This window comes from Paramormyrops kingsleyae, chromosome 18, assembly GCF_048594095.1.
Source record: "Paramormyrops kingsleyae isolate MSU_618 chromosome 18, PKINGS_0.4, whole genome shotgun sequence".
Taxonomy (NCBI): Eukaryota; Metazoa; Chordata; class Actinopteri; order Osteoglossiformes; family Mormyridae; genus Paramormyrops; species Paramormyrops kingsleyae.
Genome location: NC_132814.1, coordinates 18,782,104 through 18,806,468, shown reverse-complemented (window position 1 = coordinate 18,806,468; position 24,365 = coordinate 18,782,104). Strand labels below are relative to the sequence as shown.

Genomic DNA, 24,365 nt, shown 5'->3' with positions numbered 1-24,365 from the left:
GTGTGTGTGTGTGTATATATATATATTTTTATTTTTTTTTTTGAACGACTGAAATTTTGTGTTTTAAGGCAAATTTTCATTTTAGGCATTCCCAGGACAGATATTAAGATTAAGGCGTCATTTCTTATGGGGTCACGTGGAGTCCCATATTTTGCAATAATGATTATTAATTGCATAGGTCTACCAAAGGTGAGAGGAGAAACTGGCTGAATTTACTCACCACATGTAACGGTTTTAAGGCAGCTGTACAACTGGAAAGAAGATGACAATATTGAGGCCAGTTATCCTTGTTGCGGTAGCTATATATATCCCTATATGTCATCCAAATATCAAATAACGATACATGTATTAAGGATGAGAAAATTCAGAGGGGGATGTATTTACTAGGCTATATTGATGACATCATATAATTTAGACCTATATGTGAATTACTTACACATATCTTTCCAAAAACAATTGAAGCCTCACAATGTTTCATCACAAAATGAACATTAAGAAAACGTACCAGTATCACCAGTGCCTTTCCCAGTTCCCTGCAGTCAAACAGCAACTACAGGGACCTCTACTGGTGGTAGAAGGGATACCAAGAACTATGATGCATGTTATTAAATATTAAATAATTTTAAAATGTGTTATTTAGAGCTACTTATGATGTTGCCGTCCTTCAGAACAAGGTGACTTGCAGCCTAAAACGTAGGTCTATATATTGCCTACAGGATTCCCACCATTTTAAAGCAGTGGTTTCAATATCGTAAATCGGGGAGGGAATTAAGAAATTGATTCCTCCCTTCAAAAACAAGTTGGGAGAGATTACTCCGAATAAGGGAATTGATTTCACCAACACATTTCCCGGTTTCCATTCCCAACAATGCCTGGTGCACTCCTGCCTAATTGTGGATCCCCAAGTGTGGTTTTACAATTACATGTTTACAATGTAAGATCGGCCCACAACTGATTTAGTCTGCATCACAGTACAGTTCATTTTTTGTCATTTAACACCAGTTGAAGATTTCCGTGTTGACTTATCAATATAAGTTATGTAAGCCATCACATAAAACAACAACAAAAGTTATAAGGGGTTTTATTTTTAAATAACCTACGGGGGCGGGGGGGGGGGGGGTAAAACAGGATGGGGGACAAGAGGATTATCCGATAAAGCATTAACATTGACTAATTTCACTAATGCTTTTCCTATACAGAGTAACTAATAAATTCACATTAAGTTACTTTTTCTCCCTTTCTGTCTTTATACAATTACAAAAACACCCTAAATTGAAAGTTACCAGGTTTTTTTAATTATTTTTTTTTTTATTTTTGTTTTTTGTTTTTTTGGCAAAGAACATCTCCCTCACATATCTTTTCATTTGACCATTTGAAAGGGAAAAATATGACGAATCTACACTGGAACATTAAAATATAGGCATTTCTTAAAGTAACAGACTTTGCTTTCCCCTGGAAACAGCTGAAAGGGGAGTTGAAATCGGATGGTAACACAGAATTGTGCAGACAGAGAATTCATTGGGTTCTGAAGATGCAATTGAAAGGAAAATACTTTTCACATATGTATTGAAGGAAAAATCCCTGATAGAAACTGTAAAATAACAAACACATGTAATTCATTCACATTCTGTGTGCTAATTACAAGAACATAGTTGTAATAGTATTTTTTTCCATACTGATTCTGAGACCCATTCATTGTGGATTGAATTCCACAGTTCAGAGTAACTAAAAGCCACACTTAACGCATCACACTCTCACCTCTCCCTCCACCTCTGTCTCGCTCTCTCTCTCTCTATTCCACTCACCTCCTCTCTCCCTCTCTCTCACACACAATCACACACACGTTTTGCAGTCAGTTCATTCTTGGTTTCTCATCGCCACAAGGAACCATTTTCCTATTAAAATATAGAATTCACCAATAAATCTTGGCCAAATACAGGTTAAAAAGAACATTTAAGAAAAATCATGGTTTCGCTAAATACAGTAGCATCAAACCACAGCATACACAAGCTCGACGAACCTTTGAGTGTCAGAGCGGTGCAGGTTAGACACCAAGCCACTGTATATAACCGAATTCCAAAGATAAAATGCTCGCAAGCAGTTTGGGACTACTTCCTCATTTCACCCTCCACTTCAGATTTAAAAAAACAGTGGAAACCCATTGCTTCATAAACACAATGCTCCACACTTCATACATCTCTCACTCAAACACACACACACACACACACACACTTCAGCTCCTTCAATCTCATTTTTAGCCACGCCCCTTTGTCATCCTCCAAAACCTGGTCAAGTCGGCATATAACAAAAATCCATAACCCTAAAAAAAAAAAAAAAAAAAAAGCCAATATTCAAGGACCCGGATGCTTAAAAAGTTACAGCCAAAGCCAGTTAAAACTCAAAGTCCTCGTCCGCCATGTCGATGGCCCAGGCAAACTTCTCACGCTGGGTTTTGTTGTAGATCTTCTCGACAGGAATGTTCCACTTCTTGCACCTGGTTAAGGAGGTAAAAACAAAACAAAAAAAGTGAGACTCACGAGACGTTTGTGAGGCCCTCCCCGGGGGGGGGGGGGGGAGCCTGGAGAAGGCAGGCCTGCGCTAACGGACCAAACAGATGCGGAGATGGATGACGGCCAATGAACTCCGTGCGCCTCTGCAGCGCTCGGCACAGGAGATGTTCCCGAAATAGCGCAAGGTGCTTGCGGGAACGCTAAATCCCATTAGCAGACCATGTTTGATTTTCATTCAGCTGAAGTGTCCCGACACAGCTGTGAGTCTCCTTCCCCTGTACGACAAACATCAGCTGGGCCGTCTTTATGGTGCTCACACAACCCCATTGTTTTTGAGGCCTTAAACAAAACAACAAGAAACAAAACTAAAAAAAAATAAAATTAAATTTTTTTTTAAAACAGCCCCTCATATTCCTGAACAAGATCTTCCAGATCTGTATCTTATTTACTCGTTGAAGTGATTGTCAAAGCCAAAATTTCAACTTTAGAATCAAAACAGAAAGCTGATATTCAAGATGCCTGAATTTCATATACCAGTAAACATATCTTTAATGTTTCAATGAATGGGCTACAAGAGAGACTCAAACTGGTACCAACAACTGACACTAGACTGGCAGACTAGTTTCAGGACTTTCAGCAGGAATGGAGGAGCAAACTATCAGGCCAGACACTGTTATCGTCTCCGTTACGCACTGTTAGTGATGTTTTCCGAACTGATTTTATCATTCGCGTAGCGCTTTATAACACTAAAGGTCAAGACTGTGGCGTCATCCACCCTCAGTTGCACGGCAAGTAGGTCAGCCAGATGACGTCTGAAAAACAAGACCCGACGACAATCTGAAGGTATGCATCTAGCGCACCTTTTCGCGGCCATGCCAGGCTGTTTAGTCTGCTGAGGGTTACCACCTTCCCACTTAGGGGACGAAGCCAAGGAGAAAAAGAGGCCAAACACTAAACTACTCTTTGCGTTGGAAGAGAAAACCACTGATTCTGAAGAAATTTACAAGGTTTACAGTTTAATCAATTCCAGTAAAGCAACTGCAAATCGCAGCTATCATGACGACCACAGTATTCATGAAAGTGCTAACAACTTCAGATGTTACATCCAGTCTTCATGAGCCATAATGAGCAATATGTAACCAAGACATCTGCCAAGAAGTTCTATGATAAGCTATTAATTTAATTACAAAGCTCAACAGGAAATACAACATGCCTACGGGACTGGCAGCTATTGGACAAATGACAACATTGTTTTTTGATGTATTTTTTTGGAGAATTTCACTCATATTTCATTTATGACCTTAAATTGTTGAACTGGTTTCATATTATACCAGGATTGTATGTGTGTGTGTGAGCAGGTATACCTTACCTTATGGGGACACAATGTCCCCACAACAAATACCCGTTTTTTCCCCTTATGGGGACCATTTTCCAGTTTCCTGGTCCCCATAAGAGAAAACTCAATTTAATAAAAATCTGAAACTGCAATGAAAAACTAAAAATCCAAAAACTCTTGTATTTTGCTTGGTTACTTATGGTTATGGTTAGAGCATTTTTCCCATAGAAATGAATGAGCAGTCCCCATAAAGATATGTTTACCCGACGTATGTGTGTGTGTGGGGGGGTCTTACCAGGCTACTGAGATGCGGGGGTCCAGGTAGTTGAGTTTGGAGGTGCCCAGGGCGATCTGCTTGTTCTCCTCACGGTCTGTGGCCTGCACTTCCAGCTTCATCAGTTGCTCCTCTATTCTCTGTACAGCCTTCTTCTTGGCCTCTACGGCTCTGAAAACCAGGACAGAAGGTACCTCCAGAGCTGCCCCAACCCTGTCCTGAAGAGCCAGGTCTCACCAAAGTGAGTTACCAAATGCTACGTAAACTCGCGTATCTAGCTGAGACTTGTACACAGAGCACAAGTTTGAAAAGACCAATTTACGGACTGAAGTTTTCACCGATTTGCACTACTGCTTACATTTAAATCTATTTTATTCTTGTTTTTTTTTTTATGTATGTTTGAATGTATGCACCAGTGCTGCCAAGACAAATGCACAAGTTTGTGCACCTGGCCAATTAAATGAATTCTGATTCAAAGTAAATAAATCAACGCATTACATAAACAGTTTAGACAGACTAAAGAGCTGCCCGCCTCAAGGTCTACAGTCACATCTGCTTCTGTATCATATCATTTTTAAACTATATTGTATTATGTATGCTGACAGAGCTGGGCACGTCGCCTACTTTTTGGACTTCTCGTCTCTCCGTACTTTGGCGTCTGCCTTCGCACTCTTCAGTTCCCTCCTGGCGTCAGCAAGCTGGTCTTTCTTCGCGTCTATCTGTGGCGATTTAGAGTGTGGCACAATGGGCATGAGGAGCACTGGCTAGAGCAGTCCCTCGCCCACCCCCCTCGCAATGAAGCCTATCAGGAACACGCTGTACCTTAGTTTGCAAGTTCTGCATGGACTTCTCGAAGGTCTTTGGTGGAGCCCTCTGGTGGTTACACAGGATGGCCACGGCACGGTTGGCCCGGTTGTAGGACAGGATCTTGGCGGGTATGTTATCCTCAGCTGGTGACCGGGGACATTACAGAAGTGAAGAGTTCTTGCTTGATAAGGTCCGTCCAGCAAACCATAACCTCCACCTAGCCCCATCTCAATCAATCAGACAAAGTCTGGCAGTATTCCAAGTCCTACAACATCAGTCAGGCTCCAGGAGATGTAATGGAGGACATCAGCCTTACATGTCACACCCCAGGTGAGTTCTCGTGCCAAAGCTGGGTGTTGGGTCACTTACGGCAGGTGAGTTCCTTGACCTGCTGCTGCAGGGTGATGGAGGCGTTATAGGTTCGAAACACCTTCGCCGTCAGACCATCCATGAGCTCCTGAAGGTGCTTGTTCAAAATTGAGGTCTGTGGGGTCAACAGAGAGCACCACTGAGCATGGGTAGCATATGCCTACCTAAGCAGGATTCTGCTGGAGATACTTACTCAACAACCCTATACCTAGACTGTATCACTCCATGTTTCATGAAAGCCCCTAATATTGTACTTTCTGCTGATCAGGTTCCTGCTCCAATACCTCATACACTTGTTCATTGAAAGCTTAACTTCGCTGCATTTATTCCTAATCGACTCCTTGACAGTCAAATGCTTGTAATGTGCTATATACGAGGGTCCTTACATTGAGGCGGTCGAAAAGGTCATCTTCAGGCTGTTTGTTTTCCAGGAACAGCTGTAAATTCTTGAAGACCTAAAAGGCAGAATCAAAAAGGTACCAGTTTAATACGCTTCCTCATTTCTGAGAAATACATCCCCCAAAAACCAGGGGTCTTTATTCCACATGGTGCTTGCGTGCTACTAGCACGGAAACTGCCCCTCATCTTCATCGCCACCTATTGGTGGCTAAGGTCACTCGCATGCTACTAGCATGGAAACTGCCCCACATCTTCAGCTCTACCTGTGGTCACCTACCCTTTTCTCCACTGGGATTTTGTTGTAGTAGCGGATGGAGTCCTTTCCCAGGAAGTCAAACTCCACTACAAACTCCTGGCCATCCATCTCAGGGTACAGCTTGATGTGCTCCACCCGTAGGGAACAGCAGCCCACCGTGTCGGCCGTCTCGCCCTCCTCCTTCTCGTTGCCTGCTCTTAGTGCCAGCTGTGGGGGGAGCGAAGGGGCAGTGCTACATAAGGCTCATCTCCATGGAAACATGCGACCTACTCTCAGGGTACATCTGAAATCGCATACTTACACAGCACATACTGAAATTCGTCAGAAGCTTACTACTCAACTACTGATATAGTACCTACTGTATGTATGCATGCACTTGGACATATGGTGGTCGCCATCTTGCATGTTATCTGACCTAGCTGGACCCCTGCAAAAGTTATAAACTATCAACAACAAAAAATGGATTTTGTGTTTTCTACTTAAATTTGTACAGAGGAGGTGCTTCCTCCACCATCCTGACATACATTTCTGAGAAAGCAATGTTCTCCATCTCTGGTTGCAGCTCCAGTGGCCTTATGGGGTAGTGTAGCATCCACTGGATGTACAATTTGGAATTTTGCTGAGTGGAGTATGTCACCCAGGTACCGTTCAACTACGTTTCATTCATACTGAGGATTCAGTTCAGACAGACATACTGCTGATTTCGCCTACTACATAGCAAACAAGTATGCGATTTAGAATGCACCCTCACAGTTTTCAACCAGTTTATACAAACATTTAACAGGAGCCCTAGGGAAATTGTGTGTGTGTGCATGGTGTGTGTGTGTGTGTGTGTGTGTGTGTGTGGGCGTGTGTGGTGTGTGCATGTTTTTTACAAGACCCTGCAAATTGCTTCAGAAGCCAACGGAGTTAGTAATTATAACAGCAGGGAATATAGAGACCAGGAACCTTGATTTGTGAACTTGTCCCTTGCAATGGGCACTTTAAATGAACTGTTTTAGTACAGCGTTGTTTTAAAATCATTAAATTGTTAGCCCGTTCGACTGTTAAACAGCATGGCAGTTTGGATTAGAGAGTCCGCTATGGCTAATTTAGGCCTCGTCTACTGCCAAGGACAAGTATTTTCATTGAGCCTCCAGTGCTCGTTGGGGCAGCTCTGGGAAGAGGTTCAGAAGTGCAGGAGCCTGGGGAAACCCGGGACGCGATGCCAGCGCGTCGCTGGGCACCCACTCATACGCAACGGGTAAATTTAGAGACACCAGCTCTACCTAACCCCAGTGTTTATGGACTGAGGGAGGTCACCCATGCAGAGACAGGGAGAACATGCGAAAAATCCACACAACGGGCGGGGGGGGGGGGGGGGGGGGGGGGGGAACAAATCCCAAGTCTAGCAGGTGTGAGGCAACAGCGCCACCCACAGAGCTGCCCAGTTCAGAAGCTGTTATTAAACAACAGAAAGAGAAAACAAGGAGGCAGTGGAGCCAGCGGCTAATAGCCCCCCCGACCTTGTCGATGAAGTAGAGAGCTACAGCCCTCTGCCGGATCCGCATCTCCTTTGACTTCCAGTCGTCCCGGTACTGGGTCCGGATGCGGTCCACGCACTTCTTCAGTCTCCGGGCCGTCTCGTACTTCTGCCAGTCCTTCTCTCCCTGCCGGAGTAAAAGGGGACAGTCGTTAGGCACATTCAGGTGCTAAGCACTGAGGGCGACACCGATGCCACACCGGAGGCCCCATGAAATGCACCGAAAAGACGCAGAAAAATGCGGAACTGCGCTAAAGCTGGACTAAGCTCAGTTATACCCGTTTTTTTTCCCACGTTTGAAATCCTACAGTATGCATACTCTGTTTACTATAGTTCATCCTGAATCACTGGAACTCGCCGCACAAAGCAGACAAAAATAGCCGGAGTGGGAGGAACCTTTTCCTGTCCTGCTAAATTTACCTTGCCGAGTCGGATGGCCATGTTGGAACGGAGCTGCTGGGGAGAGGGTTGGGTGGATCAGGGAACACTGACCTTAATCCTGGAGCTGGGGTTCAGCATGATGTACTTGATGGACCCTTGGATGTTCTCAGTCCAGGACGCCAGCCACGTCACCTTGTTGTCATGCCGGACCTCCTTCCATTTCGTCCCAGGAGGTGGCTTTGGGTGCTTGGAGTCCCTGGAGGTGAGGCAAAAGACCAGGATAGGAACCCCGAGATTAAAAAGTGTGATGGTATGGAAGTTGGTCATAAAGACCTTCAGAGCTATCCTGCAGATGGAGGCAATGTTAGGCTAACCTGGATCTAATCAGAGGCACCTAGTCCTTGAAGAATAAACGTTGCGTAACCTAAATGAACAAGAGGACGTGACTCCAAGGTTGAAAACAACCTGCTCCTGCTAGAACGCTGAACAGTAACAAAATGGCGTGATGATGATGATGATTCAATTTCAATTTATATTTGTATTCTGCCTTTTGCAAGAGTCACCCCAAGACACTTCATGTTGGAATGTTGTGATACATTCCTGCATCATTTATCCAGAACAATTCAAAAACAAGGAACAGGGAAGACAAAGACATGAAAGACACAAATCCAGGTAACAACAGAGGAGAAGAACTAAAAACTCCCAAATAGAGAGAAAAAAACCCACTAGGGATCAAAGGTCAACTGGTTGCCCCCCTTGGCCATGCGTACCACTATAGATAGGGTGGGCTTGCTTGCTAAAAGATTGTGGTCAAGATCAAAACCAAAGTCCATCAATGAGTCAGTTCCCCACACTGGCCCGATTGAAGGCTGCACCTATGATGTCACAGTTCGTAAGTCACGTCTGCAATGTCACCCTTCCATGGGACTGAGCCATGATGATGATGAGGGCAGTAATCACTGAAGATACTCGGGGGGTCAATGAGTGCGAACGGCTGCTCGGTACAGCCGTCAGCAGGAAAATACAGGCCAGCCAAGGCCCAGAAACCCAGAGGACGTAAAGAGTCAGCTGGGGAACTTTTAGAATTATCATAGACATGATTAAGAGGAATTCTGGCGTGTGAGGAGGTGCGGTGGCTCAATGGGCAGCACTGTCGCCTCACTCCTCCAGGGACGGGGGCTCAAATCCTGCCTCCGTTTTTAGCATTTCCATGGTGCCCCTTCCCTCTGGGTACTCTGATTTCCTCCCATGGTCCAAAAACAGGCAGGTAGGTGAAATGGCATCTCTGAGAACCTCTAACAGACCAACCTCCCATACAGGATGTTCCTCTAGCCTGTGCTTCCTGGGATAGGCTCCAGTCCCCCCCCCCCCCATAACACTTCAGTGTACACATGGTTGAAAGGAGGGGGGGTACCCTGTGTTTCCTGGGATAGGCTCCAGAATTACCGTTACCCGGTAGCGGTCAAGCAGTACGGAAAAGAGGTGGATGAACAGAATCGTGTTAAAACAGTTTTATTAAATGAATATGACCCCATGTGTCTGACCCAGGCAAGCGGCCCCTTACGGACACAGCACAGCGCCCCCGCATACGGGCCGAAAGAGAGAGGCACCAAGTTTATTTTGATGGCAACTCCTGCCTGGTTTCCATTTAAATGGCAGCCAATCAAAAATCAAAAATTGAAAAATTCACAGCACATTTTAAAAAGATATGATTTAAATAGAGGCGAGGTTTCTGTGGGGATGTTTTCTCATTTTCCAAAATCAGTTTTTACAGGGCCACTGGACAAGGTTGTGTGTGACTCACACACACACACACACACACACACACACACACACACACACACACACACACACACACACACAGACAAAGATTTATGCGCCCAACTGCAAACCACTTACTCCACCCAGCAGCACAGCCAGAAGCGTAACTCCGATTATGACACGATTCCAGAAATGTTTCCATACGCTTCTGGAAGTGCTGGAGCATTTTGTTAAGTGATTACAGTCCCCTGTGCAGGTCAGTCATGCCATCAGCGTGCCCATACAGGCAGCGCCGGTCACCCCACTGGGCGACATAGGCGGCTGCCTAGGGCACCATCTTCTGAGGGACACAGTAAAGCAAACTGACTTCGGCTGGGAAGGGGGGCGCTGATAATGAAGTTTGCCTGAAGCATCACATGGGCTTCTACCGTGATCTGACACCACTTTGGGTTTTTGATTATCGATTTGCGCCCCCCCCCCCCGGTGCACGGCTTTACCCCTCCGTGACTATTCACCATCCCACCCATGAATCCAAAATGTAGCATTGCAGAGGACAGCTCATTAATATTCATGGAGGAAGTGCTACCTGATTGGCCAGTGAGACACCATTGTAGCGCTTCCATTACAGATATTACTGAGCTTTCTCCTGCCATCTCACGGATCAGAAATTCGAGCCCCACCCAGATCCAGTCTCACCTTCTTTCGTATGCAAGCCAGTTAGCAGAAAGATCCGAGAGCAGGGAGTGCATGCGGGGAGCGTGGTGGAACTCACTTGCTGCAGTTGATGATGATGTCCTCTGGCCGGATCCGTCTTTTCAGCATGCCCATCTTGGGGTGGTCGCCACGGCCGCGGAACAGGCCCGGCGGCTCGATGCGGAAGTTGCCGATCCGCTCCTTGTGATTGTCCATCACACAGAAGCCGTACTCCTGCAGGATCCGCTCATTCTCCTCTTTGATTTTCTGAGAGGGGGCAGAGGTTTGAGGTCAGGGACACGACCAATCGTATATCAGCGCCTGTATGCCATAACGTTACGGTGTTCATTTTTAAGTAGCTCTATGTGACTAGTTCCTTGTTTCCACAAACACGGTGCCGGAGTTGGTGCCAAACTTTCCCCCCCCCAATCTGGAACTAGATGTGCGCATTTCCACTGCAAAAATTGGCCCTGCGTCAGAAAAAAATGGCTCCTGCACGGCACCACAGAAAAGCTGGTCTCAGAATTTGGAACTATAACATAAGTGAAAGTGGGATAGGCTATCCTGCCCAAAACCTCCCCCATACCCGGAAAATTCAATCCATAACCAATGGTTTAGTCTAATATCTCTGGTGCTGGCAGTGAAACAATTAGCCAGCTTATTAGCAGAATAATGTTACAGTTTTTTTATGCTATGAGAAATGGAAGATTGATCTGCTGGCCAGATTTCATAATAAATTATGAACATGTGACAGGTCAAATAAATAAAATATTGCAGCACTCGAGTGGCGACGAGATCATGAGGTGGACAGAAAAGTTCAGTTTTTAGCAGACTGTTATTGCGCGATCCTTAGAAGGACAACAGAAAACAGTGAGCGAGAATAAACTCACTCACACAGAGGGGCAGTCTTTAAGGAGACAAAAGTGGATATAGTCGATATCCAATAGAGACAGAGCGCGACGTGTCATAACTTAAAATCCAAAATAGATCAAAATGGAAATGTGGCATAGGTCTATCGTGATGGACTCTGCAGTCACATGACTCCTGTGTTCTTGAGAAGCGGATATATTATGCAGCCTTCAAAAATACATTCAGTGTCTTTAAAAATATTCATGCTATCCTAATAAACCTAATAAAGTAATCATGACACCACAGCTACAGTATTTTCCCATCGCTTGATCCAAAAGCGACGTGCGCAAACAGTGATTAATCTGTGCGTTCCGTTTTGTTCACGATCTTCCAGCCTAATTGCATCTCAAACGTGGGATGTTTCTCTATTTCCTGCATTTTCAGCAGAAAGGCATGTCTTCATAATTGGCTACGACATTGCCAAACACTGTGAAGTCTGGTTGTTTACCACCATTCAAACCACACATTTACGTGAGGCCCCCTGTTGGCCACAAACAGTCACTACACTAAACATTAAATTTAGGAGAAGCTGAAGCAGCATGTTCTTCTCACCAGCTAGTTATGATCTTCTGACTCTACTTACTATCTATTTATTTAGTTTTTGAAACATCTGGGGGGGGGCAGCAATAAAAATCACCCAACCAGTCTTCCTGAAGATATGCTAGTCCCACCAGAAGAAGGAACCACCCCCCCATCCCTCCCAGGGAGTGCTGTAGAACCAGGTACCTGCTTCTCCTCCTTGGTCATCTGCTTTCTTGCCTCTGTCTGGGCCTTGAAGTACTCGTGCATCTCAGTGAAATTGCACTTGTTCAAGTCTATGATTCTTGACTTCTCCTCCGACGTCATTTCCTGGAAAGAAAGCAAGATGCCCTAACTGACCCCTCGCCCGCGTACCAGTGCTCCGAAACCTGTACGATTACACCAAAATAGTCGTGGACCGATAATGGACTCCAGCTTGCTCATGGGAGTTCTCATGGGAACAAAAATGTTCTGAGGGCAGAAGGAAAAATGATCAGAGAGATAACCAATCAGATTGTAGACAAGGTGGGTCCAATCAACTAGAGGAGGTGGGTCCAAGACATTTGATTGGTTGATCATGCCTCCTCTAGTTGCTTGGACTCACCTCCTCTACATTCTGATTGGTTATCCATCCGAACCAATCATTTTCCTTCTATCCTCAGAACATTTTTGTGAAAGAAAAACTCCCATGAGCCTCCAGCTCAGCCAGAGCCCACCCTCACCTTTCTCCAGTCCTTGAAGAAGTTCTTGCGAAAGATGTCCTTGGTGGTGTATTCGTGGTCGAGCATCTTGGCGAAGAAGGTGGCCACTTCCTCAGCCAGGGGGCTGAGCTTCATGTGCTTCCCTTTAAGAGACGCAGTGAGAGCCTAACCAATCAGCACGCAGCTCGATCCTGTCTGCTACTGTTATTTTTAAGCAGGTACCAAGATAATGTCCTGCATGTATGGTTTGATGAAGGATGGATGGATGTTTCAGCAAAACCAAACAGTAAAAATCACTCACAGGTGTTGACATTACAATTTAACTTGAATGATTAATATATCTACAATTCCATCCATCTCCTTATCCCAGACAGGGTCACAGGGATAACTAGAATTTATAAATAAAAATTCCTGGTATGGCAACTTAACGACCTGGAACTATGAGGAGAAGCACGCATTTACCATCATAATAAAACTTGATGTTGTTGGGGAGGGGCTCGTAAGGCGGGGCGAAAACGGGACCTTTGTGTTCCAAAAATTTCCATTTTGAGCCGTCAGTGTATCGCTCCTCTTCCCACCTAGCGTCCAAAGAAGGAGCAGAATCCAAAAAAGTGAGACCCTTCAAATCATTTTGCACATGATGAGGTCATGACAAGGGTCTGGATTGTTTGTCCCATGTAATCAACAAGGTGTCCCTGTTGACACCAGCAATCATTAGTTAATCAGTACTGGAACATAAATAATAATATCGTTAGCGACTGTACATATATGTACATATGGTAAAACAACAGGAGACCAAAATACACCATCGAGGCCTTGCTGATGGGATCATTCCTCTGAACCAAATCACATGAACACTTACAGAAACGGAAGCTGCCAATAAAAACAGTCCTAACAAAAATGATGGAGATTTAGACCAAATGAAGATTGACAAACAAAGAAGCGATTTCAGTGTCAAGTCAGCATAGCCTGTCTGGAGAGACTACCCCAACACTATGGCAAGTTAACCCTGTCCATCATCGCCAGCAGATCCACTTTGAGAAACACGCAAGTCAATAACGAGGGAATCTACATCTACAGAGTTATCTGCAAATTAGCTTCTAGTTGTGCCGTAATCAAACACCTAAACCAAGTGTACCCCTCACACATGTAAACTCAGATAAGACTAAGCTACATGATTAAGGCTATGCCACCATTTTGAGCAAACTGTTACATGGGACTTGGGGTGGGACTAGAAATGAAAGTGAGACAATTAAATCCCACTTAAATTCAGCCCCACACGCCGGCTCAGAGACACTCCCACCAACATCCACCTGGATGCTTATCGTCTGGCTAGTAGGCGCGGCGGAGCATGACGCACAGGAAGACGATGTCCTCGCGCCGCTACATCACCGGTATTGCTGAATGATTCACGAAGGCAGCCACTGCGATTATACGCTCGTTAAACGAGCGGTTACAAACTGAGGCCCCGCCCACCACTCAGAGACGGTTCACTGAATCTCACACAAAGACACAAATCAGACAGCCAACGTTAGCCAAGCTTACAGAACCCTCTAGCTACTTAATTTCGGCATGGGGTATTCTTGTACCTCTCAAGAACAAAGAAAAAATGTGGTCAAGTAAATGCTTATGAGACTCTTCAAAACGGTCAGCATGTAACGGGCAGTGTTGGGCATTTCAAGACCAGAAGCCAAAAATCCAGGCCAAGATTTTGTTTCTACCAACCAGCTGAGTTCTCTGTGACTGTGACTCTCTATGTTCAACTGGTTGGTAGAAATAAAATCTTGGCCTGGATTTTTGGCTTCTGGACTTGAAATGCCCAACACTGGGAACAGACGTGGGAGGGTCAGACATCACTGGTCTCCAAGGAGGCCTTACCACTTCCACTTCTCCTCCGGCTCCTTTTTCCCCTTCTTCTTGGTCTCCCCATCATCCTCCCTCTTATCCTTTGTTTTCTTTTTGGGTTTGACGTCCTAAGACATCCAACCAGAGCAAGAAGAAAATCAGGAGGCTGCTTCCCGTTAAACCCCCGTAAAAACCCCTGGTTATGGAACAGGAATAATAAAAATGTTGCGACGAGAAACGACACAAAGATGCGCGGCTGACCTCCTCCTCCTCCGTCTTCCTCTTCTTTACCTTCTTCTCATTTTCAATCTTGATCTTTTTGGGCTTGAATTCAGTGCTGAAAACAAACACACAAAACTCGCTAACTGAAAAAATTATACAAACGCTGTCATTCTCCCGAACTTATCAGGACACACACACACACAAACTCACAAAATGTCGGATTCACGACCCTGTAACCACACACGTAGGCATCTACCATTAGCGGTGCCCCCGGTGTGTTGGGGGAGGACACCCCCACACCAAACACCCATGAAGTACTCACTCGTCGTCTTCAAACTCCCTCTTCAGCGACTTCTCATGTCTGGGAGACTGGTAGAATCCGTCGCAGTCCGGTTCAGCTTTGACGCGTGGGGGGCTGGAGAGGGAGAGCTCGCACTGAGTATGGGTTTTCGGACACAATGAGACATAACTATGTCATACTTGACACCCATGTAGACATACACTGCATGTAGACACCAGTTCAGAGACTGCCGTTGCCAGAAGAATTTGAACACAACACAAAATTCCTACCTGGCAAATCCATTTTCCTGCTCTTTCCTGGGTTTTTCGTCAAAGCCCAGAGTTTTGTTCTGCAAAAAAAAAAACCACAGAGCTCCTCTTACCAAAAGGTGCAGTACTGACAAAGTTCACAAAACGCAAAAAACGCCAAAACAAAGAGGACTGCCACACGGAAAAGCATCAACGCATAAAAGCACTGTTCGAAAAAAAATCTGAAATTCACATTTAAGCTTTCATTTTAATGGGCTGTTTCCCCATTGAACTTGCTACATTATTCAAAATGTTTTTCTTAAATGATTTAAATATGCATGAGTTTGCAGAATCTGTGAATATCTAGGTCTGTGTGAAACTGCACCCCGTATGGTTTGGGTCAAAACGAGGTCAGAGGCAGATTCAAAAAAGGCTGCACAGAAGTAGCTTGACATCAACCTTGACATATGGCTAAGTTATCAGTAGGGTGACCACCTAATCCATGCCAGGGGGGGCGCTATGAGCTAGGACAGGGTTTGTAAAGTACCAATTCAATTAAAAAGGCCTGGATGTCACTTTAGCACTGAGTTCTTGCTGTGTGCTGATTGGTCAGTCCCCTATAATTATGCATGTGTCACTAAATGTGAAACAGCTAGATGAGTCTTTCAATCAAGGAAACAAACCAGTCAAAGCACAAGAAGAACTGAACTATTAAGCCAAGCACAGGAGCCTTTTGGTTTTAAAATAGTTTGTAAAACCTGAAGTAGCTCACAGTGCCCCCCCCCCCCACCAACACCCTGGGTATCCTAGTTCTCCATCCTGTTAGGGGGGACAGATCAGGGCTACCCAGAGACCACCCGGACCTTGATGATGTGACCCCACACCGGTCGGGGTGACCTAGAGCCGACGCCCACCTTGTCCTCTCTCCTCTTCTCCTTGTCCTTGTGCTTGTCCTTGTGTCTTTCCACGCTGCGGTCTTTGTGTTTCGCTTTGTCTTTGTCTCGATGCTTCCTTTCTGCAAAATCCTCGTGTTTGCTTCAGGGCATTATGCAAAAACAGAAAAAGGTAAATAATTGAATAAACAAGGTGAGCGGCAGGGGCGGTTGACCCGAGTGAGCGCAGAGAGATGAGGGTCCTGATGTCCTCCTGCCCCCAGGCACGTGACCCAGCCCGAGAAACATCATGCTACGGAGCCAAGGACCACAGACCACACTGCGCTGCAAACGAAGCACCAAACTACTAACAGATGTCATTAAGAAGCCCTTTGTTCTTCGGCGAGTCCATCACAGATGGGGGGGAAACGAGGGCCAGTGTGGCCAGGGGATGCAGGGAGGGGCTGAGAATAACATAATCCATCACCCCACTCCCCCCACCCTGCCGTTAAAGAGCCAAGCACTGAACATGGTCCCCGTTAAAGACGGCAGCCATAGAGCTTCTGTTTCCTACTCTAATACATCTGTCTTTTTTTTTTTTTTTGCCTACAAAGCATTTCCTATGCAAAGAACAGCCTTGCACAACAACGAGTCACTACACTGAGTCAGCGAGTCACTGTGATGAGTCAGCGAGTCACGGCAGAAACTGGGTTCCCAGTAGTACCATCATCAGCTATCAGATCCACCCCGACCAGTTGGGAAATTGAACCCTCTGACCAGCAGGGTAATCGAGCTCAGGACCTGTTAGACTTTCAGCCATGGTGGGGGTGGGGGGGGGGGTGGACTAATTTGATTGTTCCTTACACCTGAGGAAAAGCGTCAGAACCTGAGACACGCTAAAGGTTCCTCTCAGAGGCGCTGGGGGGGACGTACCCGTCAGCGTGTCTGGGCTTCACCCGCTCCCGCTCCTTGTCCTTCTTATGGTCCTTGTGCTTGTGCTCCTTGTCCCGATGCTTCTCTTTGTGTTTGTGGGAGTCTGCAGGAGAGGAAGGAGGAGCAAGAAACACGAACTGAAACCCAGACCTGGGACTTGCCGTCTAAAAACGCGGTTAGCAACAACAGCCGGGGAAACAGAGGGGAGGCATTGGCGACTGAAGAGGGGGTGGCATGGATTCATATTTTGTCTCTAATGGGAGGGGTTCAAGGAGCCCCCAAATTCCCCTCAATTTGAGCGTGCTAGGCTCTGGCCACTGAGGTGTTATCGGTAACCGCCTCAGTAACCTAAGTGGCCTGGTGCTGCTGAGAAAGAAACAAACGGAAGGCGATGACCAGGCAGACAAGACATGCAGAGACGCACTGCCTTAATTCCACCGCCTCACACACCTCAAACTGCCACCTTAAAAGAGATTCTTACGGTTCCCAGCCGCTTCACTGTAGAATTCCTGCAGCCATGGGTCTGGGTCTGGTTATTGTGGTGCTGTGGAGAGACACAGACGTATCTCTCACCTTTCCATCCCTGGTCACTGTCAGCTAAAAGACCTGATGAGGGGGGTAGGGGGGCTGCGATCTAAGCGACAGTGGCGGAGGGAGCGATCAGAGCGCACATTAAGGAGCTGATCTTCACAGACGCCGTTCCTGGCTTTCCTCGAGCACCTCCTGCTTTTCCGGCGAAGATAAAAAAGGCGGAACTATCGCAGAACCGCCGGGGATAGATCGGAGGAGCTCCACATTACGGCTTTAAAGCCGCCCATGTTTACACGCCACCCCCCCCCCCCAATTCAGGAACTTTGTTCTGCCTGTTAGAAAGGCAGAAATGAAAAGAGCGAGCTTTCCCTACTACGCCAAGGCGTGAAAGCCGCCACAGACAAGCGTCCCAGCTGGCCGGCCTGCACCCTGTCTGGGTCTCCCTGACTCGGGGGTGCTGGGTGGTACAGGGACACTCTCCTTCTCCCAGTGGATGGACTGGACCAGCCTCAAGCCCTTGGAACATTGCCGGTTCCCCTGTGTCCCCTGAACCCACAGAGCAACAAGAGGTGTTAGGTCATTTCTTCTGGGATAATAAAAGTATTCTGATTCTAATTCTGATTACTAGAGCGATTTGGGGAGGTTCTGTTGCTCATCAAATTATATACTCAAAGACTGTGTCTGTCTGTATATCCGTGGCATCACTGGAGAAAAGAAATGGTCAAAAAGCCAAAGAGGGTGGGACTATGAGCTGTCAGGGATAGCCGACTTTCTGTCAAAGGGTTAAAACAGCCAGCCATAGCAGGTGCCTAATAACTCCAATGGGTTCTGATGCAATGGCTCCAGACTCAATAGAAAATTCCAGAAACATCTGGGCTGCTCAAGGAGACAGGGACAAACAGACAAGCCCATGTTATGCCCATTTGTTGAGATGTATAAATAGCAATAAATGTTAAACATAAAAGTAAAAAAAAGTGGTAATGGGAGGGGGACTTAGTGCAGAAGTTAAGACGTCTCAGTCCAAAATGCACTTAAACCTCAGCTTTGGACTAATGAGACTAAACCACTTCTCAATTACTCCCAAACCTGCCGGAGAGATATCCCGGGAGGTGCCACACATCCTGTAATCCCAGCCTCTTAATCCCCTTTTCAGTGTAAATCCAGTGTAAACCGCAAGCATGGAATTGGTAACTGTCATAGCTTTTACGACGGAGACCACATCCAACAGGACTATTTTACACCCCGAGACACAGGGAACTTGTTCACAGGTAAATTTCTATGCTAAAGAACTAACAATTCCCATCGCTGACGTTCTGACGGTCCACATCCTCCGCAGGGGACAGAGCAGCCTCCGACAGACAAAAGAGGCATCCGTCACCTCCGTGGAGAACGGGCAAAGCCACAGATGATGACATCTGACACACATATAGATCCACACTTTTTGCGAGTTTGTTCGTGCTTTCGAAACATCGCTTCGCCTTACAGAAAACAACTCGAAGCAAAATCACCAGCCTCTTCGCCTTCATCTCGAGTTACCCCATCCTCCACCTTGACCTGTTCTGTAACTTAGGCCCTGTGTAGAAGTTTACAGCACAAAATAATCAGCAGGCTGCGTTTTATTCTCCTCAGGGCTCCTATTGATAAAGATTAAAGAATCAGAATAAAAAAACTAACTCAGTACACAAAATGATAGAAGTATTTACGTAATGTCAAGCAGGCCGAAAAGATGGGAATGTAAAGATCGCGGTCACCTGCATAACTATTTCATCAGCTATATTTACAATAAATGGCCAATATTAGACCAGAAATAAAGAATTCAACACACTGATCGAGCCTCAATGTGAGAACGCTGGAGTTAATTTGAACCGAAAGCCCCTCGTACCAGGCCGTATCTACCTCTGCTCTGACACAAAATATACCGATGGGGTCTAGCTGGTGCGTCTGATGTATGTACCCGCCACTTGTTGACAAGTTCTTGAATAAAACACGGGGCTTTTCATTTCAGTGCCCAACCTTCCCTCTTCCCTGTAACTCTGAGAAGCAGTCTCTAAGCAGTGCCGTAGAGTCTCCCCTTCCACGATGTACCTCCTGCTTGAGGTGGATGGTGGCGCTAGGCGTTCCGTGCCCCGTGTCGCCTTTCCAAAACAAAGACCCGCTACGGGGGATGCGGACAGATGTTTCGGTTTAAAATTATTTGCAGGACTGTCGTGCGAGCGGAGTTAAACAACCAGTTAGCACAGCCGCGGCGACTCGCTATACTCTCATACGTTTCAGTTCATATTAGTCACGCAAGTCATTAGCAAGTCTATCGAGAATATCTGTACCCCTACCCAAGGCCCCTCAGCAGGATTTCTTCACAATAACTCCAAAATGCGGCATCCTTTTAAAGCAAAGACCAAATACAGTGGAATATTACGGTACAACAAATGCACCTTGCATTTACACATAATTTGGCAGATATGTTTTTCCAAAGTGATGTACATATTTGTTGTTGTTTTTTTTTGTTGAGAAAGTAAGATCAACTAATCTGTGGAACAATTGGGGGTTAAGGGTCTTACTCAGGGGCCTAACACTGAAATCACTCTGCTGATCCAGGGATTTGAACCAACAACCATCTAATCACAGGTACAGTGTCTCTACCTGCTGAGCCACACTGTGCCCCCTTACAGCAAGACTAACAGCCTCCGTGAAGAATCCACACTTTCCGTGGAAGGACAAGTGGAAAACCTGAGATGTGAGGCGAATAGGCAGAGGACCGTGGCCGGGTGGGGACTTCACTAAAAACGACCGGAAACCGATACCTGCTAGCAACTGTTCCGATAAGGATTCTGGCATTAAGCGTCACCAGTGAAGTCAGCGACTGAACATTAAGCTCAGCAAATCCTTACCAGATGGTTTCTAGGAGAGTTTAGCAGTTAAAAAAAGGAGTGTTTGCACTGCCTCATCTACAGCGATCAAGCTAAACCCAATTAGCGCAGGAGTCGCTAAAATTCTCCATTGATTACTGTCACTCATCAGTTGTTTGCCCAGCGATGATAAATGCTGAACTCGTAGGACGAGTTCTCTCACTCCCCAATTCAGAGCAACGGATAAAACGAATCAGAGTTCATTTTAAGGCCTTTCCTCCCTCCGAGCTAAGAATGGTTAGACTTTCTTCCACTTTTTGGAATGAGTATGACAGTGTTTTCAAAAATTCCCGAATAATCTTCGCCGATTTAAAAGCTTAGAAAAGAAAGCCATTGTTTGGGCCGCAATCTTTAATGTGCTGCATTCGTTACAGCTGAACCAGCCGAAAGACTCACTCACCTTTCAGCAGATTCTGTGGCTAGCATTACGATTCGCTTTCGTTTTATCTTATCCAGCGTCCAATTAGATTTGCTCTATTTTGAAGTCACAATCATTTGCCAATAACCATCCGCCCTAATCTCATTGGATGATTGCTCGGTATGCTATGGCCATATAAATCACCACCAGAGCACCTCTATACTGAAAGCGGCCACCAGCACTTATTATCCTTTACAGCTTCCCCAGATAATTTTTTATGAATTTAATGTATTTTTGTAGGGTGATATAGTGGCTCAGAGAGTAACGCTGTGGAATCACACTGCTGTCTGTGTAGAGTTTGCGTGGGATTCCTCCCACAGACTAAAAACATGGAGTTAGGTGAATCTGTGTATCTAAATCGCTCACTGTGTCTTACTGGGCGTGTGCCCTGCTACTGGCATCCCATCCAGGCTGTTCCCAGCATAGCGTCCTGTACTTCCTGGGATAGACTCCAAGCCCAATGTGATCAGGTCCAACTGTACTGAATTAGCGGTTAGAGAAGATAGATGGATGGATACAAGTATTTATCTATCAGATGTGTAGAATAACCCTATGCAATTAGATATGCAGTGTGTGTCAATACTCAACTTTCAGTCTCTTGATTGAACGTATGAGTATAAAAGAAAAAGAATTAACTGGAAGCTCACAGAAATCCTGCAAGGAGGCAATACAGTATAATTAAAAACCAATACTCTCCACACTTCCTAGCTGGACAAGCCAACGAGACCAGTTGGATCATGGTTCCTCAAAATTTCATGATTATTGAGAAAATCCTGTACAAACTACTAATCGTGTGCTGAGCGAACTGGTGTAAGACTCCTGTAGGGACCCTATACCCTGACTCTGTGCCTTCCTGCCTGACTACAGATCGACCCCAAGAGGTTGGGGTAAAAAACAGTTCAGAACGCTGGAGAATGAGGGTTCCCACTGAGCTGGTCAATCCACAATTATTCAACAGATACTTCTGTAGAAGTGAGTAAAGCTCAGGATCAGGCAGTATTTAGGACACCCTGGAGCAGCTGGGGTTAAGGGTCCAATAGAGGTATTACTTGGGATTTGAACCACCAACCTTCTGGAACCAAGTACTAGCCTCTAAGCTGCTGAGCCACAGATCAAACACCGCTCTAAATGTTATCAACGCAAAACACAACACACACACCGCCCTACCCCGCTGCCCACCCTTGCTACTTGTGGCTGGAAAGTTCATACCCTCCCCAGATATGACAGCCGTACCTCCAGATGCAATAAGAGGAGGTCCCACATTCAGTGTAACAGTCTGGAAGCAGAGTGACTTCAGTGTACACCTGTCAGCCATACTGACACACACAAACACAAGGTGTCACTTACGCCAGTGGGCCTGTTATCTCCCTGCAGTCGCAACATTGTCACAAAAAAAAGAGATACATTTACGTTGACTCATGCTTTTTAACATATAGATAACATGGTCATACATTCCTAGGGAAAGTTGTAAACTCCAACACTTACTCGCAGTGTAACACACACATGGAAACGCGGCGCGCTAACTTTTGAACATACTTTCACAGCTGGTCAAAACGTCCTCATCACAACCTAAGGGGTAATACACACATATACCATTCAAAGCAATAAAAATATTACCTAACATTCGTAATCTCCATTCGACACATTATACACTAAATAATCAAGAAAATGATGGGGATAGGGCTTTCTGCCCATGTCTGAATGACTGTGGGTTCAAATCCCATGGTTGGTAGAGTAACCATATCACCACTGAGCCAAAGAGCAAGACCCTTAACCTCAACTTCTACAACAACACCGACAACCTGCTCTCTGTCTTCTAGACTTTCTTCAATTTGGACAAAGTGTTTGGAAAAATCTTATTTATTCATTACACATTGGTAAATTAATATTCCTATGCATAATTTTGATTTTTTTTTTTACTAATGCAACATAATAAACTTAAATCACCACTATAGGAGGAGGAATTTATATTCCAACAGAAACGGGCCCAGTCTGAATTTGAACTTGATCCAAGGAAGATTATAACCTGTCCAGGTTGTGGGATCCGGTATCCTTAAGGATAAAGGCAAACTGCAAATGGAAAAAATGTTATGTGTGTGTAGAGATCATGTAGTTCAGCCCCGACCAAAGTCGTGCTGTGTTCTAACATATGTAGCGCCGTAAGAGGTACTTAACACCGAGGGAAAAGTTTTCAAATGACAAATTGCCTTAATATATAAATGCTATATGAAGGAACAGTTAGGCGCAGGCTAAAACAATTACCCTAAGAAGTGATCCAACACGAATTACACCAGTTAACGCATCTCAATTAAGCCAGACGTGATAAAAAATGTAACAAACCAGCAGATTGTCCGCGGGGATCAGATTCGCTGTTGAAAGTTACTAACAATATTACTAATTCGTGCCACACGTAACCGCAACGGTAGCGTTTTGATTTTTTTTTAATTTTTTTTTTCCTAAATGAAAACTAAAAAGGTGCCAAGCATCCCGGCAGGCCGGGACCCCCCCGTTCGTCCCTGTGCCTTCGCCTCCATATCACAGCAGATCTGCACTTTGTGTTCTCGGCACTCAGAGCCGCCGGAGAAAAAGAAAATGGCGCAGAGACTAAGTCCTCAACCCCCAAATCGCCCACTTTCGGCTCCAAAAAACAACCCTTTAATCGCGATCCCGGCGTAAATGCGCCCCATTTCGGGGAAAACAATGTCCGGCTCTATAGGATCGTGCCTTCAGATGGAAATATCGGCCGCCTTAAATGCGATTTTAAAGCCCTCCATTTGAACAATAGGCACCTGCGAGTAACGGAGAAGGGACTTAGTCTCTGGGACGCCATTTCTGTCCTTAAAAAACTAACTACAGAAAACCGAGGGCTCGCAATCCGGAGTGGAAAACGAGGACGATCGCGATGCATTTTATGCTTCCTTTATGGCAAAATGTCATACTTACCACCAATTCGAGATCCGGGATCGATCTGCAAAAAGAAAAATATCAAAATTTCTCATTTATTCAAAGCGTATCCCGGCACAAGCTAGCATACCTATCTGCAAGCCAGCCAGCTCACTACCTAGCTAAGGTTATGAAAAAATGTTTTTACAGTACAAAAATCTGTAAAACTACTCATAAAGTTGTCACCCGAATATCAACCAGTTCGATAAGAAATCTGTGTCAAATTACCGCACCTGGGCGATTTTGTCAGTTTTTGCTAAAATATATTTTTCACTAAATCGCTGCCTGCCACGGCAAGGCTACATTATTAGCTGTCTAGTTATAACACTCATTGTCAAAGCGAAGGTTTTTCGGCCATGACATATCAAAACGTTTGTATCATTAGTTACCTGGGAGTCCTTATGTCCATGATCTCCACCCATTCTGTCGCCGTGTATTATTTTATTTTTTAAATAAGATATTAAAATATATAGGAGCAAATGCCGGCAAGAAGAGGTGGGCAGAATGGAGAAATAAGCAGTTGTGTAACAGACTAAGTCCAAAAAATGAGCTAGTGCGCATGCGCGGGGCCGTTTAAATGGGGGGACAGACACGCACTGTCCAATAGAGTCCCTCCCATTCCGTAGTGCACAGATTCATTTGCTCATAAAGCCACTCCGGGCTCTGGACCGGCCACCATCGGGGTAGAGGCGACCTCGGAGCTGCTGCTTGTCTTTCTGCGGGTCAGGGT

At 45.5% G+C, this 24,365-nt stretch overlaps 1 protein-coding gene across 1 annotated transcript; it reads right to left on the bottom strand.

Moving 5' to 3' along the window:
- Positions 1–1,065: 1,065 nt before the first annotated feature.
- On the bottom strand, positions 1,066–24,175 carry LOC111837094 (DNA topoisomerase 1). The gene is made up of 21 exons (XM_023798897.2): positions 24,025–24,175; positions 23,636–23,660; positions 16,838–16,940; positions 15,947–16,067; positions 15,075–15,133; positions 14,827–14,919; positions 14,544–14,619; positions 14,316–14,410; positions 12,900–13,015; positions 12,459–12,580; positions 11,944–12,066; positions 10,388–10,575; positions 7,966–8,110; positions 7,457–7,600; positions 5,973–6,158; positions 5,683–5,751; positions 5,297–5,411; positions 4,943–5,070; positions 4,745–4,839; positions 4,142–4,291; positions 1,066–2,494 (listed from the first exon to the last, which is right to left on the bottom strand). The coding sequence occupies exons 1-21, from the start codon at positions 24,055–24,057 to the stop codon at positions 2,392–2,394; spliced, it is 2,289 nt and encodes a 762-aa protein (XP_023654665.1). The 5' UTR covers positions 24,058–24,175; the 3' UTR covers positions 1,066–2,391.
- Positions 24,176–24,365: the final 190 nt, after the last annotated feature.